The 21,388-nt window shown below is 33.4% G+C and overlaps 1 protein-coding gene across 3 annotated transcripts in view; it reads right to left on the bottom strand.

The window, feature by feature from the left end:
• Positions 1-489: 489 nt before the first annotated feature.
• The window catches only part of LOC115888622 (NFX1-type zinc finger-containing protein 1-like), a 128,205-nt gene continuing 107,306 nt past the window's right edge, over positions 490-21,388 (bottom strand). For all 3 annotated transcript variants that reach the window (XM_030908387.1, XM_030908389.1, XM_030908388.1), the window contains 3 exons: positions 14,417-14,653; positions 13,190-13,371; positions 490-2,037 (listed from right to left, as the gene is read on the bottom strand). In XM_030908387.1, coding sequence (XP_030764247.1) covers positions 1,334-2,037; positions 13,190-13,371; positions 14,417-14,653 — 1,123 coding nt within the window. In that variant the 3' untranslated portion in view covers positions 490-1,333. The remainder of the gene's footprint in view (positions 2,038-13,189; positions 13,372-14,416; positions 14,654-21,388) is intronic.

Below are 21,388 nucleotides of genomic sequence, written 5' to 3'. Positions count from 1 at the left end.
AAACAAGCAGTTGCTCAACTCCGTATGTAAGTTGTCAACACCGAGGCAAGCCAGTTTTTTTTATGTCAAAGTTTTTCAAAAAATATTAATAATTGATTTCTCCTGAATAGTACACCATGTCATTAAGGGTAACATCTATTATCAGAGTGAATTTAAGAATTATTAGTTTCTTTTTTTTTATTTTGCTCTGGCTTGAAATTGTCCCATATCTGTGGATTGCCCCATGTATATTTTTTTCACTCAGTAGTTTTATACAAATACCAATTAAAAAATATGTAGGTGGCTCATACATTTAAAACTAGACTAGACTAGTTTATTTGAATGACGTGATACAGCGCCTTTGGCTAGAATAAACTTTTCTGAGATATCTAAAATTAAAAAAAAGTATCTAAAATAAAACTACCAAATATGTTAAAATAAATTGTTTAATTCTAGATTCAGTAACATTTTTTTTCGACCATGCATATCCTCACAGTAGAAAAATATAAACATAAAAGCATATTTTTATTAAGAAATAGAAGTATAAAGACTAATAAAGAAATTATTAACAATAAACGATTAAATCTGAACAGAACAAAAGTAAACACATAAACAACATAAACAATTTAAACTGATAATTTTTGATGAAAATTATTTTTACAATATTCAACAGTCTAGATGCAATAATCTTATTCTTAGTGAAGTTAATCAGTTTGAAGCAAATATAATTTGTTATGATTATATCATTATTGTAGACATTATATTATAATATATGTATATATATTAGAGTATGTATGTAGACATTAGGGTGTTTCAAAATAAAAAAATATTCTTATGGTGTTCAAAAGTTGCAAGTACGTTTAAAAACCATACTTTTAGCGCCTAGTAGAACCCTTAATATTAATATTAAGGTTTGCCTCTATTTATTTGTTGTCTTTCCATTTAAAGAACACGGATTTTTTTTATTTTTGAATTTTAATAATTCCGGAATGGTTTGTTTCCGCAACATCCTCGCGAGAAGATTTATAGAAAATTTCACGTTCTACAAAAAACGTCTGAAGGTCAAAGTTCCTCAGATCAACCGTTTCAAAGATATCAGCGATCAAAAATAACACCAATCGAAAATTTCAAAATTTTCCAATAAAACTACAAAAAAATATCATACTCGATATTTATATAATTTTTCCTGTAAAATCACTTCAATTCTGTTAACCTATGACAGTCGCCAAAATTTTTGTTTCTAAATGTACTTTCAACTTTTCAGCGCCATAAGAAAAAAAAATATTATGAAACACCCTAGTAGACATACACTGGAACATTGTTTGAGTTTTTTTGCGAATGGTAATACCAAATTTTAATAAAGACCACCAGGCCAGGCGTGACGCTCAGAACCATCCATTTCACCAGCATGGGCGTTACTACGTAAAAGGTGATGGTCAGTGCCTCCTATCTGGGCACCACAAAAACAAGTTGCAATCTGATTGGCACCTCCACACTCGCCTATAACGTAAGGATGCCCATTAGGACATTTATACCAATGTCCTTTAGCCATGCCCATAGCTTTAACTATTTCTGTCCGTTCAGCATCAGTAATATTGACTACAGATCCTACTTTTTCAGACAGGCTTTTCAAATTAATGGCCAAAGCCGTATCAATCTCTTTGGTGTATCTAGAATTTGCAAAAACGACTTCTTTAATATTCTCTGATAAAGATTGAATATCGGGATTATTTGCAAAGCTTGAATTTGTAACTATACTCTGATATTGAGCAATTCTGTTTAATCTACAAATTTCATTTCCTAGGTCATCTATTTCTTGATCGGTTACGTCATCTTGCGATCGTAACAGAACTTGCAGAATAATGTCTAACTGTGTAATTTCTTCTGGAGTGTACCGTATATGTCGATCTTTAAAAATCACTTTAATGTCAGATAATATCTGTATTTTAGATTTTACTGCATTAAGTTCTGTTAGGCCTATAGGTTGTCTTCGATCATTTCTTACAGGTTTCAAACGCTCTTCTAGCATAGTAAACAGTTCAGTTAGAGAATTGGAATCTAAAATATAATAAATATTATAATATATTGTTATAATACCTATACAGGATGGCGCCTCTCATACGCCGCGGAGGCTCCATGGAGAACGACAGTTTGTATTGAAATGAAATTTTATGAGCATATGTAGGTTAAGTCTGAGCACTTTTTAAAAATATAGAGAGTTCTACAGGGTGTCCCCAAAAATAGTTGTTTTTTGTAATGGAACACCCTATATATTAATAAATTTTCGGATTCTTAGAGAAAAATAGAGGTGAATTTTATTAGAGAAGTGTATGACTAAAATGTAAGGTTTTTGACATATTTAACATTTTCTAGAAATAAAGAACAATTTTTAAATTGCAATAAAACTACCTAAATTGGAATTTACCCGGTATAGGCTAATATGTAGTTAAATTAACTATTGTACTTTAAATCAAATTAAAACTTGATCCAAACAGTTATACAGGGTGAGACAAAATTAATATTGAACATTGTTCACCTTTAAAAGCAGGTTCCTCTTTTATTTTAAATGGAACACCCAGTATATTATTCCGATATTCAATGGAGAATTAATGTCACTTCAAAATACTATTAAGGTTGCCTACCCCTCAAACAAAGACTTTCCTAGAGATTTTCATTTACATGATTTGATCTGAGTAGATATCCATCATTTGATAAAGTCTAGGTGGCTGTGATATGTCTGACGTTACTTCAACATAGCTCTCTAATTAGTCCAATTTCAACAACTAGTTATCATTTTGTGTCAGTTAAAACAGAAAATTTTTTCAGAAATTTAAATGTGAAATTCGAATTTTTCAAAAACTTATCCTACACCAGAGAGAATTGATATGATTCTATTACACCAATAATAGAATACTTAAATGCTCCTGATTTTATCTAGTCTGGATTTTTTATGGGGATATGTTAAGACAGTGTTTACAAAACTCGACCAACTATTGTCGACAACATGAGAGAAATTATTGTAGCTGCTTTTCAAGGTTGCAGCCATATATGCCTTTTAAAAGATCCTTTTGAAAAGTCAATCATTTTATGAAGTTAACAGGAAAGGAAGCATTTTGAGCATTTGATTTCATCTAGGTAATTTTCGTCACATAATTATACGTTTATATCTAGTTTTAATTCTGTAATCTTTTTATTACCGTTGAGTATTTTACTCTGCAACCTTTAATTTTTGTTAAATTTACAAAAGGTATATCACACAGCCACCTAGATTTTTTCAAATAATAAAGATCTACTGACGCAAAATCATATAAATTAAAATATATAGGAAAATCTTTGTCCGAAGGGTAGGTAACCTTAATAATATTTTGAAGATATATAAATTCCCCATTGAACACCGGAAAAATATACTAGGTGTTAAAATAAAGGAGTAACTTGCTTTAAAAGCGACTAATGTTCCATATTAATTTTGTCTCACCCTGTATAACTTTTCAGGTCAAATTTCAACTTGGTTTAACATACAATGGTTACTGTAATTAAATATCAGGCTATACAAGGTCAACTAAAATTTAGGTAGCTGTTATCGAAATATGAAATTTAGTCTTCATTTTTGCAAAACGTGAAATATGTCAAAATCCTTAGATTTTTTCCTAGAATCCGAAAATCAATTAATAACGTACATATGCTGCCAAAATTTCATTTCGATATAAACTACCGTTCTCATTGGAGCTTCCGCGGCGTATAGTACATTGATATTAGCATATTTAGAAAAAAAAATAATAAAGTTTTGATATGTTGAGGTTATACGTACTAAAGGTGACTTTTTAAAATCAAAAGAGTTCTTAACTGTAAAGTGTGAGCTTCACCCCCAAAAGCCACCCCCAATACGCACTGCGGTGGTTTTTCTCGAAAACCATTAGTCGCACAGAAAATTTTATTCTTGTCAAAAATATTCCTTATAAAATTTGCTACAAAAAAGGTTCTATTCATTATTTATATTTATCCGATGCATTTCGAGCAATAACTGAAAAACGGAGTGCAAAAAAATACAGGTAGCCTTTCAAATTATAGTCTCGCAAGGTATTTAAACGCACCAAAAACTTTTCAAAATCAAAAGAGTTCTTAACTGTAAAGTGTGAGCTTCACCCCCAATACGCACTGCGGTGGTTTTTCTCGAAAACCATTAGTCGCACAGAAAATTTTATTCTTGTCAAAAATATTCCTTATAAAATTTGCTACAAAAAAGGTTCTATTCATTATTTATATTTATCCGATGCATTTCGAGCAATAACTGAAAAACGGAGTGCAAAAAAATACAGGTAGCCTTTCAAATTATAGTCTCGCAAGGTATTTAAACGCACCAAAAACTTTTCAAAATCAAAAGAGTTCTTAACTGTAAAGTGTGAGCTTCACCCCCAAAAGCCACCCCCAATACGCACTGCGGTGGTTTTTCTCGAAAACCATTAGTCGCACAGAAAATTTTATTCTTGTCAAAAATATTCCTTATAAAATTTGCTACAAAAAAGGTTCTATTCATTATTTATATTTATCCGATGCATTTCGAGCAATAACTGAAAAACGGAGTACAAAAAAATACAGGTAGCCTTTCAAATTATAGTCTCGCAAGGTATTTAAACGCACCAAAAGGATACTTTTCAAAATCAAAAGAGTTCTTAACTTTAAAGTGTGAGCTTCACCCCAAAATACCACCCCCAATACGCCCTTCGATGGTTTTTCGCTTTTTTCTCAGAACCCGTTGGTCCCACAAAAATTTTTCTTATAAAATTTGCTACAAAAAAGGTTCTATTCATTATTTATATTTATCCAATCCATTTCGAGCAATAACCGTTTGAAAAATGGAGTACAAAAAAATACAGGTCGCATTTCAAATTATAGTCTCCCAAGGTATTTTAACGTGCTAAATATACACGCAACAGATATAATACTGTATAATATAATCAAAAACATTGCCTATATTCCACTAAACTAACATTCATACTTTCATCTACATATTGTCATCGTCTCTAGAATGTGCTCAGTATTCGAACAACTTTGCCCACGACAGGTTCCGCACATAGTTGTACATTTCATGCCGGCTTTAATGCAACTGCATCTTTTTACACAATCTTGTTTGCTGATGTTCAAATTATTCGTAATGCTATCAAAATATCTGAGAAAAATGAACAAGTTCTAGTCGTTGGACAAGATGTCGATCTTGATGTTTTATTAGCAGCACTTTCCCCCAATGAAAAAGACATTCTTTTTCTGAAAGAAACCATAGGTAATGTGAAACAACGAATGTATAGTTCGAGAGACTTGCAATCATCCAGTATAATACGTAATTTAAAAAAATCAATTTTAGTTATTCACGCCATTAGCGAGTGTGACAACATCATGATTTTTTGGAAAAGGAAAACAGCAACACATACAACACATTTAATAAAGAAAAAGACCTTGATAGTATCGTCGATATTTTTAACAAGGCAAAGTCAACACCTGAAGAAATTGGAAAAGCTGGAGAGACATTTATACTGAAACTATACAAACTTCAATCATCTGAAGGGAGCCTTAGTGAACAAAGATACGCTTGTTGAAACTAAGATACGCTTGTTAACTAACTTATTGAAAGTTAGTTGGTCAAGCAAACAACACGGTACTTTTATCAAAATTGCCTCCCACATCTGCTGTAGCTAGCCAACATTCCAGGACAACATATCTTCAAGTACCAATATGGCAAGAACAATCTATAAAACCCGACCAGTGGGGCTGGAAGAAAATCAACAACACCCTGTCACCTTTATATACAACAGAATCGCCCGCCCCTGCTTCAATTATGTCAGTAATAACGTGCAACTGCAAACAAGATTGTGTAAAAGATGCAGATGCATTAAAGCCGGCATGAAATGTACAACTATGTGCGGAACCTGTCTTTATGTGCGGAATCTTAGTTTCAACAAGCGTATCTCTGCTCACTAAGGCTCCCTTCAGATGATTGAAGTTTGTATAGTTTCAGTATAAATGTCTCTCCAGCTTTTTCAATTTCTTCAGGTATTGACTTTGCCTTGTTACAAATATCGACGATACTATCAAGGTTTTTTTCTTTATTAAATATTTGTATGTGTTGTTGTTTTCCTTTTCCAAAAAATCGTGATGTTGTGTCACACTCGCTAATGGCGTGAATAACTAAAATTGATTTTTTTAAATTACGTATTATACTGGATGATTGCAAGTCTCTCGAACTATACATTCGTTGTTTCACATTACCTATGGTTTCTTTCAGAAAAAGAATGTCTTTTTCATTGGAGGAAAGTGCTGCTAATAAAACAACAAGATCGACATCTTGTCCAACGACTAGAACTTGTTCATTTTTCTCAGATATTTTGATAGCAGTACGAATAATTTGAACATCAGCAAACAAGATTGTGTAAAAAGATGCAGTTGCATTAAAGCCGGCATGAAATGTACAACTATGTGCGGAACCTGTCGTGGGCAAAGTTGTTCGAATACTGAGCATATTCTAGAAACTATAGACGATGACAATATGTAGATGAAAGTATGAATGTTAGTTTAGTGGAATAAGGCAATGTTTTTGTTTATATTATACAATATTATATCTGTTACGTGTATATTTAGCACGTTAAAATACCTTGGGAGACTATAATTTGAAATGCGACCTGTATTTTTTTGTACACCATTTTTCAAACGGTTATTGCTCGAAATGGATTGGATAAATATAAATAATGAATAGAACCTTTTTTGTAGCAAATTTTATAAGAAAAATTTTTGTGGGACCAACGGGTTCTGAGAAAAAAGCGAAAAACCATCGAAGGGCGTATTGGGGGTGGTATTTTGGGGTGAAGCTCACACTTTAAAGTTAAGAACTCTTTTGATTTTGAAAAGTATCCTTTTGGTGCGTCTAATCTCAACATATCAAAACTTTATAAATTTTTTCTTCTATTCGGCTATTTTAGGTCTAATATAAATATACTAGTATGAGAGGCGCCACCCTGTACGTTTGTGGCGGATCCATTTCTCCAAAAAAGACCTTCTGGGTATTTCGCCACTTGCACCGTAAAAAAACCTACAAAATAAAATAGTTATTTTCTGTAAACACCGCTGGCGTTAATCCAACGGAGGCCAACTTGTCAGTGGTATTTTATTAATAAAACAAATTCGCGTAAAGAACAAAAAATGCTTAACGTTTCAGGAGATGTATCTCATCCCATAGTCGAAATCAAAAAATACAATGACAAAGAAAACACTATTCAAAATATCTAACTATGTACAGGGTGTCCCACAAAGAATTGCTCTCGGCTGTATCTCGGAAAGTATTAGCCGTAGGGGCTGCGGAAAAAAATATTTATAACTAAAGAGGCTATGGGAAATTGTTAGAATTATTTTCAAGTTTGTAGAACGACCGCTAGGGGGCGCAACTGCAACAAAAAAATAAGAAAATGGAGTTTTTACACAACATATAAGTAATAGCTTCATAATCTTCAGTAAATTTTGAATATTTTTTGTTAAAGCCATTTTCCCCTATGAATGAATTCACTTACATTCTTCTATATAGACTGGTGGTAGCAAGGCGGCTGCGGCTTCAAGAATAAAGTGCCTGAGAAAGCCCACCATGATGAGGCGAAACGTCGCATAATAAAAAAAAAGTTTCCATTTTCAATTAATAAAAAAAAACCTCATACCCAAGAAAGGAAAAAAAAATATATATATATATATATATATATATATATATATATATATATATATATATATATATATATATATATATATGTTTATATATATATATATATATGTATGTTTATAAAGAAATGCTGCTGTTAAAATTTATCATAAAAATATACAAAAATCTTACTTAAGCCTTCTATAAAAAGACTTAAATCTTTTTAATGACATAGTGAGGATCGCGGCGAGAGTTCCCTTGTGCTACGTTCTCGGCCTACTAGGTGTAGTTTACAACTCTTTCAACTTTTTAGAAAAGACTTAAATCTTTTTCTATTTCGGAATAAAGATTTAAATCTTAAGTCTTAAGTCAGCTTATGAAAAATGACTTAAAATCAAATGACTTAAGTCATTAAAATGATTTAAATCAAAAAAAGACCTAAGTTTTCTCTGAGCTTGAAGCTCTGAGTAACACAAATTATTTTTTAAGGGTTCTAAGAACTTCTACATCACCAAATAATGGTGACATAGCAGTTTTTAGAACTCTACAAAGGAAGTAGTAATAGCAAATTGTGTCAAAAACTATAGTTAGTAGTGCTACAATTTATAATATTGATTTTTATTTAAATTTCAACGAGTACCATCTGAATATTCTCTGACACAAATTGTGAGAACTACCACCACACTTGTTCGCTATTTTCGTCTAAAATCAAGCATATTTAACTATTTTAGAGATCTTGTGATAGAAATAAAACAATAACAACGCTACAACGTGATGCCTATTATCATTTTAGACGCAAAATGCAGCTGTGTTTTCTACAATTGTGGGGTGTATTACAATTTACTTTTTCCGTGTATTTAAGATTAAATAATGCACTATTTTATATGAAGTTCCTAAGGCACAGGGGCCCGCGAAGGCTGAGGCCCGGATGGCAATCGCCACCCTGACTATATGGCCAGTCCGACCCTGGTTGGATATTTTAAATAGATTTTCTTTATTCAATGTATTTCTTTGTTCTTTGCTTCCGACGGCGGGAGGAGATACATCTCCTAAAACGTTAAGTATTTTTTTGTCCGTTAGGCGAATTTGTTTTATTAGTAAAATACCGCTGACAAGTTGGCCTCCGTTGGATTAACGCCCAGTGGTGTGTTTACAAAAAATAACTATCTTATTCAGCGGCGAAGCTTCCATTGATGCGAGTGACGTGTCGCATCCCTTCAAAATATTGTAATACATTTTTAAGGAGTGCAAGGGGTATTGAAGCGATACATATAGCCTAGCTTACCCAAAAGTCAACCTCACCTTCACGCGGTGCACCCTTTTTACACAAACGAGGCTCTGACGTCCGAGTATAGGAGGTATAACCTTATACAACCCTCAGACCTACCATCTTCTGGATAAAAGGAGTTGTAAACAACTACACCTAGTAGGCCGAGAACGTAGCACAAGGGAACTATCGCCGCGATCCTCACTGTGCCATAGCCATCCCGTGCAACAGTTGCAGCTAAAAACTGTGCGGCAGCGTAACCGCCACAGTTAAACCTTTTTACGCAGCTTACACACAGCAATGATGAAACATTCGAGTGGGACAAAATTATCGTCGGGAGGTAAAATACCCCCTCAATCGGATCTCCGGGAGGGGGTGCCTACTCGAGCGTATCATCGGAGAAACAAAAAACATCAATGTTTCACGTTTGCGGCGTGGAACGTCCGCACTCTACTGGACAAGATAAATTCAAATCGACCAGAGAGAAGAACAGTATAACAGCCTCGATGTATTAGAATCCCAATAACAGAACAGGAAATAAAGACCTCCGTAAAACAGCTTAAAAACAACAAATCAGCTGGCTGTGACGCGATTGCCGCGGAAATCTATAAGTGTGCAAGTAAAGAACTTATTGGTCATCTTAAGGTTCTCTTCGATGTCGTATGGGAAAGCGGAGAGGTACCTCAGGACTTTCGCAACGCGAATATAGTGAATATGTTTAAGAACAAAGGAAGTGCATCAGACTGCGGAAATTACCGGGGAATTTCACTATTGGCTATCGGCGGAAAAATTCTTGCAAAAATGTCTAACCGCCTGCACCCATATATAGAAAAAATCCTTCCAAAATCGCAAACGGGTTTTCGTACCAACCGCTGCACCGTCGATTCCATATTTTCCATCCGTCAACTACAGAAAAAAGTAAAAGAGCAGCAGTCTAAACTTTATGTTGCATTCATCGATCTAACAAAAGCCTTCCACTCTGTGAACAGAGATGCGCTGTGGGCAATTATGAAAAAGTTCGGAGTACCCAACAAATTTCTTACAGTGTGTAAAAGCCTCCATAACAACAACAAGTCAAGAGTGTCACATCATGGGTCACTGAGCGACCCATTCCTAACAAATACAGGAGTTAGGCAGGGATGTGTCTTAGCGCCTCTCCTATTCAACATATTCATGACAGCGCTCTCCATTATAGTGGACAGCAAACTGCAGGAGAGAGGATTGGGCATTCGACGGCGGTCTGTTCAACATAAAAAGACTCAGGGTAAAAACATGTACAAAATTCATCACAGAACTTCAATACGCTGACGACTGCGCTCTAGTTGCAAACACGGTACAACAATTACAAGAAATGTTGAACACATATACCTAGGCATACGAGGCTTTGGGCCTTAAGCTAAACATCGACAAAACTAAAATCATGGGCACTCCCCCGGAAGATCACAACAATGCTATAAAAATCGGAGAACTATTGGAATATGTGGCGGAATTCAATTACCTTGGCAGTTTGATTTCGGAAAAGGCCAATATTGACTCCGAAATTCAGCACAGGATTAGTAGCGCCTCGAGAGCATTCTGGAAATTAAAAGATAGGGTTTTCTACAATCATGACTTGAGTACAAACACAAAACTTGCAGTGTACCGAGCAATTATAATCCCCACTATGTTATATGGGAGTGAAACCTGGGTGCCGTACCGCCGACACATGAACGCATTAAATAAGTTGCAACAGAGACACCTTAGATTACTCTTAAGAATCCGGTGGTTCCATCATGTCTCAAACGTATCGGTCCTTGAAAAAGCTAACTGCGAGAGTATTGGAGTCATGGTTACAAAATCCCGCTTAAGATGGGCTGGTCACGTATACAGAATGCAAGAAAACCGCATACCAAAATTTCTGCTTTACGGTGAACTTGTAGAGGGTAAGAGGAGGCCGGGTGGACAACTGAAAAGGTACAAGGACATTTCCCACGAAAACTTAAAGGGACTTAACATGCAGAGTGAGTGGAAAAAAGCAGCCCACAATAAAACTCAATGGAGAAGAGTTGTAAACTCAGTTAACAGCGACAACCAAAAAGTAAAGAGGCAACAAAGCAATGAGATTTTTGAATGTCCGGAGTGCGGTAGGCAAATAACGTCACATATCGGGCTTTTCAGTCACAGAAAAGCTTATGAAAGAAAACGCCTCGCGTGACCATCTTCTTTATGTGTGTCGAATACTCGTCAGCGAGTAACGGCTGTTATGTTAATACGTTTTTATTTAAAAGTCACTGAGATCTCCTACAATAAATTAAAATTCTTAGTAAATGTATTCAAATAATTAAATTCAATTTCAATTATTTAATATGTGTATTTGACGAGCTTTATAGATAACGCTAAGACCTACGCTAAACGCTAAAAATATCTCGACAGCGCGATGATGCGTCTGTCCTCGTTACATTTTGAACGCCGCCGAACGCGAGCCAAGGTCAGCGAATTTTCCGGCCGCGATGACGTCTCCCGTTCGCTTTTTTAGTCGATTGGTGATGCGGTTTCTGAAACACATAACACATCCTGTGAATACATCTCGTTCGCGGTATAAAATAAAAAATACCGTCTCGCGTCGCGATGAGTGCGGCTGTAAAATAGAAATAATTTTACAATCACCCTTCAGTTCTATGGTCTATTCAGAAAAATTAAAACTATTGAAAGAATTCAGAAAAATTAAAAACTATGAACATTAAAAGTTCATTACTAGAGGGTATGCGTTCTTCTCCTTCATTTGAAGAAAATGTAATAGTTTTCGCAAATATGCATACTAGAAAAATTGATCTTAATTTTAAAATTTAAAATCCAACAGATACGTTCACAATTTTGCTTTATTTTCCTAAATTTAGTTCTTTTTTTAAATTGGTTTGATTATTTTTTAACATTCTTTGTATATTTTATTTTTGTAACTCCAAAATTAAAGATTTTAATAAAAAAAACTTTTATTATGTCGGTAAAATGTTAATTGCAGTTACTTATTACATCCCTTTGTATTGACGCCACGCTACGCCGCTGATTTTTTGTAGATCTTCTTACAATGCTAGTGGTGAAATACCCAGAAGACTTTTCTGGAGAAATATTTTTATATTTGCAACAATTACAAAAAAAATATTTAATATAAAATATATTATAATGTTTATACAGGGTGAGTTTCCTACGATGTTCTCTATGGGTATCTCGGAAACTACTGAAGATAGAGAGTCGGTTGAATGGAAAAAGAATTGCATTTTTGTGGGGTCATAAATTGCGCCTTTCAGATTTTTGAAAAAGTTTATGGCTTGCTAGATATTTCGAAAAAAACAAATTTTGGCTATTTTATATTGTCCCTAATTCCCTCATAAGCTATTTTAGACAAAAAGTTTTCAGATAAAAGTTGTAGACAATCACATCCTTAATGAGATTGTGTCCTCCGTTTTTTTTTCTAAAGCCTGTCATTTTTGAGATATGACACAAACATATGTTTTTTGAAATGGAAACCATAGCTGGCCATGACTTCATAAAAAGCGCCGTTTTTTAAGCTTTTCAGCGATATAAAATATATTTTATAATGAAAGTCATATTGGAACCAACACTCTATTGATGCGCGAGTATCTACATGCTCTTCTTCACTTGAAAAAATTATATTTACAATTTTTGTTTATTTTAATTTACAAAGCTTGGATGTGACAGCTTCACATTTCTCAGAGCCACGGCGATTGAACTTGTTTCCATGGCTAAGTGAAATTGTTTAAAAATGATAAGAATTGGCTATAATTCAGTAATTTTTCGAAGAAAACATATTATAGCTTATATCTCTAAAAAGCTTAAAAAAATGGCGCTTTTTATGCAGTCATGGCCAACTATGGTTTCCATTAAAAAAAAAACATGTTTGTGTCATATCTCAAAAATGACAGGCTTTAGAAAAAAACGGAGGACACTATCTCATTAAGGATGTGATTATCGACAACTTTTATCTGAAAACTTTTTGTCTAAAATAGATTATAATGGAATTGGACAATTTTTAAAATAGCCGAAATTTGTTTTTTTCGAAATATCTAGTAAGCCATGAACTTTTTCAAAAATCTAAAAGGCGCATATTTATGACCCCGCAAAACTGCAATTCTTTCCCCATTTAACCGACTCTCTATCTCCAGTAGTTTCCGAGATACCGAGAGTAATTTCCGATAGATAGAGAACATCTTAGGAAACTCACCCTGTATAATAAACATTTAAACACACACAACAATGAAAATAAATAAATTCACCTATTCTACGTAGTGGAACATACTGATATTTTAACAAATTAAGTCGGTTTTTAATGGTTAACCTAAGGTCTTCATTTGACGTTTCATCGCCCAAACATTTCAGTTTAACTTCAACAATATCTTTTAGAGTCATTTTTATGTAATTGCTGTATCTTTGTGTTGTGGTAATGCTGGTCTTACATCTAAACATATATAAAAGAAATTAAATTAATAAATTATTCTCAGTAATGAATTACTAAAATAACTCTTGAATTGTGGGTAATATCAGACAAAAAGCGCTTAAAAAACCAAAAAAAAAATAAACTAAATATCGGTTGGTCTCTAAAACAAAATATAGGGTGTCCATTTTAAAATATTGGAGAAAAAATATAAAATTTAGTTTTGACTCATCCTATACAGGGTGCGACTCAAAAGTGGCTCACCCCTATAACTTTTTTATTTTTTCAGATAAAAAACGAGATTTGGTATGTTGGTATATAATATAAATTAGGATTGATTGGACGTATTCAATTGTTTTCGGTCCCTTCCTGTTTCACCGGAATTGACTACAACTTTTAGTTTTTCAATGGCACCCTCAGTATTTTTTTACTTTATTCGATACAAAATGACACTCTGAACCGAATGACATATCATATGTCAACTTTTGACATATTCGCTCAAAAACAAATTGTATTTTAAATTTTAATCTAGAGTGCCATGACTGTGTTGAAAAACACTAAATTTTAAGCAAGGAGCCTTGGAAAAATAGTTTTGTCTGGTGTTTTTAGTATCTTGTCCTGGCCGGTTAAAACATGCAAAAATCGTATTTTTAATCATATCTCAATTTTTTCAAATGGAACGAGAGTGGCTCATTAGCATATTTGGAAAAAAAATTTACGAATAATTTGATACCACACACTTGGTCTTTCGAGTCAAATTGTCATTATGACCGGCATGTTACAATTTCAAATAAACCATATGCGAAAATGTCAAAGTTGACATATGATACGTCATTCTATTCGGAGTGTCATTTTCTATCGAATAAAGTAAAAAAATACCTAGGGTGCTATTTAAAAATCAAAAGTTGTAGTCATTTCCGGTGAAACCGGAAGTGACCAATAACAGTTAAATATGTCAATCAATCCTAATTTATGTCATATACTACCATACCAGAACTCGTTGTTTTATCTGAAAAAATAAAAAAGATATAGGGGTGAGCCACTTTTGAGACGCACCCGGTATACTTACTTAGGGCAAACTTTATACTTAATTTGATCTTCATCTGTTTTTAACCAATTTTCTAAATCGGTATGTTCAAAAATATGACCACAATCTCTTAGCATGACGTATATTGCCTCAGGTTCATCTTCATTTCCAAGAAATATTTCTGTCAATTCCTCCTCATTACAAATTTTGCACAATTTTGGACATAGATCGCCGCAGAAACCAACGCATTGATGACCACAACGGAGAGTTTTGGAACACCTAAAATTCAAAAATGAACGGGGAAGGGTATGACTACTGCTTTTAGGATACAGTAGTATCTCTATACTATAGAGAGTCCGGCAATAGTGTCTCAGGCATCTGTATGTAGCTCCTAGACTAAAAAATTTTGTTGAAGTGCAAACCTAAAGTATGTACTAGGATGTATTTCAGGAAAATATTTTAGCTTCTACAGGGTGGCTCAAAAAGTGTTAGTGAATCGAGATGATTTTTTTTAAATGGAACACCCTGTATATTATTGCATTTTTGGCTTCCATTCAGATCACTTTACATAATCCTAAGATATGAGTAAATGTATTTCGATAGTTTCAGAAATGTTAATAAATAAATAAAAAATATATTTTTTCAGCCTTTCTTAAAAAAATATTAAAAATACCAGAACTGTCCTGAAATGAAAACTATATTAGGTATTTACTTTAGATGGTCTGAAGTTACTTTACTATAAATATGGTAATCGTAAATCATACAAAATGTTCAAAATTCTACGCCAAACGTTCTATAATATAAAATAATTTATCTTCGTTTTTTTAATGGAATAGCCTGTATATTATTTTCTCAATAGACGGAGAAATAAAAAATGAACATTTTTTGTGTTGTAGAGTGTTTCAAAATTGTTAACGGTTTCGCAGATATTCGCGGTTTTATATTTCATATTGCATTTTCCACACTAAATTTTTAACAAAGCCACCCAATGATTTTTCTCTTGCATTTTACCATTGAAAAAGCCATATAAAACAATACTGCGTGTATCTGCGAAACCATTAAAAATTTGAAATACTTTAAATCCAAAAAAGTTCATTTTTTAACTCTCCATCTAATAAAGCATTATTCTCAAAGTTAAGAAACTTAGGCAGCTGACAAGTGAAGAAACCTTAGATCTTATAAACGTCGGAAGAAACTTACAATATTATACCACATACTAATTTATACAGAACGACAAGTAATGCAAATGTGAGAATTATTGATATTTTTCAGTTAGACTTATTATATTAGAGAATTAAGAGCCCCAAATATTCCAACCATAGACTTAAAATAAAATATGGACTACACTATTTACATCTACACGCGGTCAAACAATCATTTTTGTACACGTTTACTTCTGGGTACACTCGACCGCAGCCAAACCAAACAATTTTTTTTATAGATGGGAAACGCCTTTAGGGCACGGGCAGTCAAACCAAACAAAGCAAACTTTCCTCGTCCAGCCTATGTTGTCACGTCTTTACTATTATCAATATTTTGAGATATTAATACTGCATTTTAATAAAGTAGGTTTTAATATTCCATAGATATATTAAATAGTCCTTATACTACTTTATTATAAGTCGAATACTATGTAAAAAGGATAAATCCTTTACAATATGGCAACACCGATTAGAGGCGAGGTCGCCTATTCATTCTTCTATTATCTTGTAGTACCATATATATATTAACTAAAGTATATCGACTCCAAACTGCATTCTGTGAAGCCAAGCCGGTGAAATGGGTATATAAATCTTCTGAAGGAATTTGCATAAGTCGCTCAGTTAGCGGTGCTCAAGCGTAGTGCGCAAGACTGGATTTTGAATTATCGATCGGATCACCAGACCAATAAGAGACTAGACGCTAGCACCAGCTGTTCATTCGTACGGCTCCGTCCAACTTCGTACGGCTTTCGTTTGCGTTCCCTTTCGACAATTGGCTAATCCTCAGAGTAACGGCTAATCGATATTCGGAATTTTGGAGTTGCGCTAGTGTCTGCCTAACAGATGAACTTATGTGAAATATACATGAACCGGTTATCTAGTTGTCTCTAACTCGGCTTCAACTCCAACACATTGCAGGGATAGGCGATAATCAGTATATATTTGATATGTATATGTGTAGTACGCGTCGCACGTGTGTAGTAAAGCATTGTTGCCGCTACTTCTCTCTAACTGAATTATTGCATTTTCTTAATTTGTAGTCCTTAAATGTTTATTTTATTTACTATTTGTATTCAAGAACTATAAAATATGGTTGGCCAGTGCCAAATTTGCAAGAAATTTGACTTAAATGATTGACCTGTGAATTGATAATCGACCATTTGAGTCTCGAAACGACTTTCGACCGGTAGGCAACTCTAAGTTTACCAATTGGGAGTCAGTGGATACAGCTTATTTAGATAATATTTTAGTAAAATTTAAAATCTGAATTTTTTCTATTACATAATCATTTATATAAAAGTTTTTGTAACAAAATCATAATTATAACCCTGTTATTATACAAGATAAATTATATTAGGCATCGGTTAAAAAATTAATCATGTTTTTATTAAAAATATATTCCAGTTTATCCTAAAACTATCTTGAGAATCTAAAATAACATACAAGAATTTTAAAATGATGTTACATTATGAAACAATATTTTTTAATATAGCGGGTGCGTCTCAAAAGTCACCCCTATGACTTTCTATTATTTTTTCAGAAAAAAAAAAACAGATTTGTATGTTAGTATATGACATAAATTAGGACTAACTGACGCATTCAATTGTTTTCAGTCATATCCTGTTTCACCGGAAATGACTAAAACTTTTGATTTTTAAATGGCACCCTCGGTATATTGCTACTTTATTCGATAGAAAATGACACTCTGAATAGAATGACATATAATATGTCAACTTTTGACATTGTCGCTTAAAAACAAATCGTGTTATAAATTTCAATCCAGGGTGCTACGTAGAGGTGGGAATTCTAGTTCCTCCAGAGGAATAGTTCCTTGAACTAGGTCTTTAGTTCACAATAGTTCCCGACTAACATTGACATCCCCCTTGCTTGCTAATGCGTTTCGTTGTCAGTCAGAACTATTTACAGTATGATCTGTATAATTTTTATAATGTACGGAGATATAACGAGACGTGTAATTGTGTATGTTAAAAACATATAGGTAAGTTTTATAGCAGATAAAAAAAAATAAAAAAAAAAACTCAAATCAGAATTTAAAAAACTATATCACAAATCAATTGGAGCAAATATTACAAAAATTTTACGAAAAATTGCATTTTTCCTCACTTCATGCTTTTTGTTTTTGTCTAAAAATTCAGAATATCTACTTCATTTTATAAGATATTTCTTAATTTTAGGGACATAAAGTGAAACATTCCTATAAAATATTTAAAAAACAAACTAAAAATCAAAAACAGTATCCACGACAATTTTCTGTGGTAATTACGCCGCGCCGGCTGCGGCAAGGCCGAATCCTTCGTCGTCGCCTTGTATTAATTCGCGGATCTGCCGACTGAATAGATTCCCGTGAACTAGTCTTTTCATGTTCCTCTATGTCCGGATCCGATAACATACGGCTCGCACTCCTCACGCCTGCCTAGCATCAATCGCGCTGGTTGATCCATACGTAAACTAGTCTTTTATTTAGTTCCTCTAGTTCCTTTAGGTCCGGATCCGATAACATACGGCATAAGGCTGGCACTCCCCACTCCTGCCTAGCATCGATCGCGCTGGCCCGATCCGTTAGTAAGTAAACTAGTCTTTTATTTAGTTTAGTTCCTCTAGGTCCGGAACCGATAAGGCGATAACGTACGTCTGGCACTCCCCACTCCTGCCTACCATCGGGCTACGCGCGCTAGCCGATCCGTCGCCGTCGCATATTATTCTATATCGGACAGTCTCGATCCCGGAATAGGTCCTGAGGAACTAGTCCTTTGAGAAACCAGGAACTAGTTCCTTTCATTCCGGGGTCGGAATAGTTCATTGGAACTAGTTCGTTCACGAACTACACACCTCTAGTGCCACGGCGGTGTTAAAAACACTAAGTTTTAATCAAGGAGCATTGGAAAAATAGTTTTGATCGTCTAATGTTTTTCGTGTCTTGTCTAGGCCGGTTAAAAGATGCACAAATCGTATTTTTAATCATATGTCAATTTTTTTAAATTGAACAAGGGTGACTGATTAGCATATTTCGAAAAAGCATTTTTTTATGAATATATTGATACTTGGTATTTCGAGTCAAATTGTCGTTATCAACCGCGTGTTACAATTTCAATTAAACCTTATGCGAAAATGTCAAAAGTTGACATATGATATGTCATTCTATTAAGAGTGTCATTTTCTATCGAATAAAGTAGAGATATACCTAGGGTGCCATTTAAAAATCAGAAGTTATAGTCATTTCCGGTGAAACAGGAAGTGACCAAAAACAACTGAATGCGTCAATCAATCCTAATTGATGTCATACATACCATACAAGATTTGGTATAACATACCAAATCTTGTTTTTTTATTAGAAAAAATAAAAAAATTATGGGGGTGAGCCACTTTTGGGACGCAGCCGGTATAATAAAGGCAATACCGGTTAAATAAAAAATGTAGTTTTCATTTTATCCACTTCCTAAAAGCTTGCTTTAATGAAACAGATCTCTGTTTTCTCTAATTTACATAATAAGACATCAGTTACCAGAAAAAAAAAATTACAACAATCATAAAGTTTTTTCTCTTTCCATGTCGCCGATTCTATTATATCTATAGAATAGATCCTGTTTTGATTAATATTAGGGTTGTAAATGTTTGACTAAAATTAATAATTAATTTATTAATTACAAAAATTAAATAGGTAATTTCGATTATTAACATTTTTTCTATAACATGTATTTTATTATTTTATCGCTTTTGGACGTTTTTTTTTCTAAACTTTTATTTAAAAAACCGTTAAACCGTAAAAAATTAAAAAAAAGTTAAATACGACATATTTTTAATTGAATTATAGCTTCATTAAAATAAAAAAATTACCCGGCTATAGTACGGAGAGTTCAGGTGTACTGAGGAACGAAAGACAGTGTTGCATTCCTCGTCAGATTCGTCATTTGAATGACCGTTACGACGGAGACAACCTATCTATCGCTCGTGTCGCACTCGTTAGAGTCTAAAACAATAACACAACAATAACAAGACATTGTCTGACCGCATCTTCCAGCTATTTATGAATGAGATGCTCAGTCTATATTTTATTTTAAGTCTATGATTCCAACTGACTTTGGATATACCCTAACAGCTATAATAAAAAAGTACCCAGGATCTCATTATTGACCAGGATGCAATTGGTTGAGATTTTGCCAAAAAAATCTGTTCAACTTAGTAAATATTAACAATTATTTAGAAGTGGATTAAAAAGACCAACGGAATTAATTTTTGAAATTTTGTTATACTTATTTGGATACATGTAATTTTCTGTTTTAAACTCAGATAATCATAGATTAATTTTGAAAGGATTCTTACTTAATACTCAAAACGCGGCACAAACAATTTGTTTGTAAAATACTTATTTTACTTATTATTTACTGTTACTGTGTACATTGTAATAAGACATTAATTGATTTAAAAACAAAAAAAAAGTACCTATTGTTTTAATATGTAATATATAAACGTATGTGTGCTGTGATATTAATTTTATTTTTGTCTGATGATACTCGTTTTTAATAAAAATGTATGCGACAGAGACTTTCAATCTTTCTTTAAAATTTAAAAATCAGGTCTCTTTGAAAAATAATGGATGTGCCACAAATCTTTCGTAATATATTTTAAAGATCTACCTAAATTATTCCAAAATTGTTATAAAGAAAAATTAGATATTAAATATAATAATTAAACTAAATTAGATATTTCTATAGTTTTTATAAATCCTTAATCGACGATTTCATTTTAAATTATAGAAACTGTAACTTGATAAAAACTGAATTACAAATTACTTAAAGACCACAATTTAGATAATATTTATTTTCTGAACTTGTTCAAAAACGTGGATGATTTTTATATTATTGTATTGTTACGTTTTTTTCGTCGGTTCCGTGTGGATAGAAAGTCGAATTTATTTAAACACAATTTATTTAACACTAAGTAGCAGAACAATAACGATAAAACTACTTAAAGAACTATTTATAACTTATTTACAATATATGTAACTATTTATCTAAAAGGAATTTATTTTGAATTTAGCGCGCGATAGCTGTATACGTCGAACGTCTGTTTGTTCTCTGTCCTCTTCAGGCTCCAGGCGTCTGCTTATATATGAGAGAAACAGACAATCCAGATTTGACTCGAAAATTCTTAGCCGCCGAGATTTTTCCATTCGTCCTTGAACGGCGTCAGGCGTATTAGTCAGCTTAGACCGGGTTCACACGGGTCCGCAACAGTATATTTGGAAAATTTATCTCAAGATACCTTAGTACTAGCACAGATTAAGGATACTATATGTATACAGATAAAAATCTTATCCCTAATTCGTGGTACGAAAATTGTTTTTTATGACGATGTGCAAACAAGTATAATTTCTTGTGCGCAAAAATAAACTCGGGTAAAATAACAATAAACAGCGTGATAGAGAGATATCGCTAAACCGAATAGCGTGCATGGACGTTAATAAGGCCAGGTGTTATTTCCTTTACGTGAGGTGGTATTAACTCTCTTCATTTATAGTTATCGGATCGGAAAGAATTTTGATCGCGTCGCGTCCGCTATTTAAACTTAACCTAGCTTTGAATTTAAAACTTTGAAATTGTTTTGTTTACTAGCTATTTTAAAACTAAAGGGCTAAAGTGCTTATTTCCAGTGCTTTATTGTTCAACGCCTGCCAGTGGGTTTAGGGCAACAAGCAACAAATTCTCTTAGAAGGGCTAAGTCGTCATCTGCTGTAAACCTAAGACTCTTTATAGGTTCTTTAGTATTGGAAGAGGTGGGATCCATATTTTGG

Source organism: Sitophilus oryzae, unplaced genomic scaffold (assembly GCF_002938485.1).
Source record: "Sitophilus oryzae breed Bouriz unplaced genomic scaffold, Soryzae_2.0 scaffold_803_pilon_pilon, whole genome shotgun sequence".
Classification (NCBI taxonomy): domain Eukaryota; kingdom Metazoa; phylum Arthropoda; class Insecta; order Coleoptera; family Curculionidae; genus Sitophilus; species Sitophilus oryzae.
This window is presented reverse-complemented; position numbering and strand designations above follow the sequence as displayed.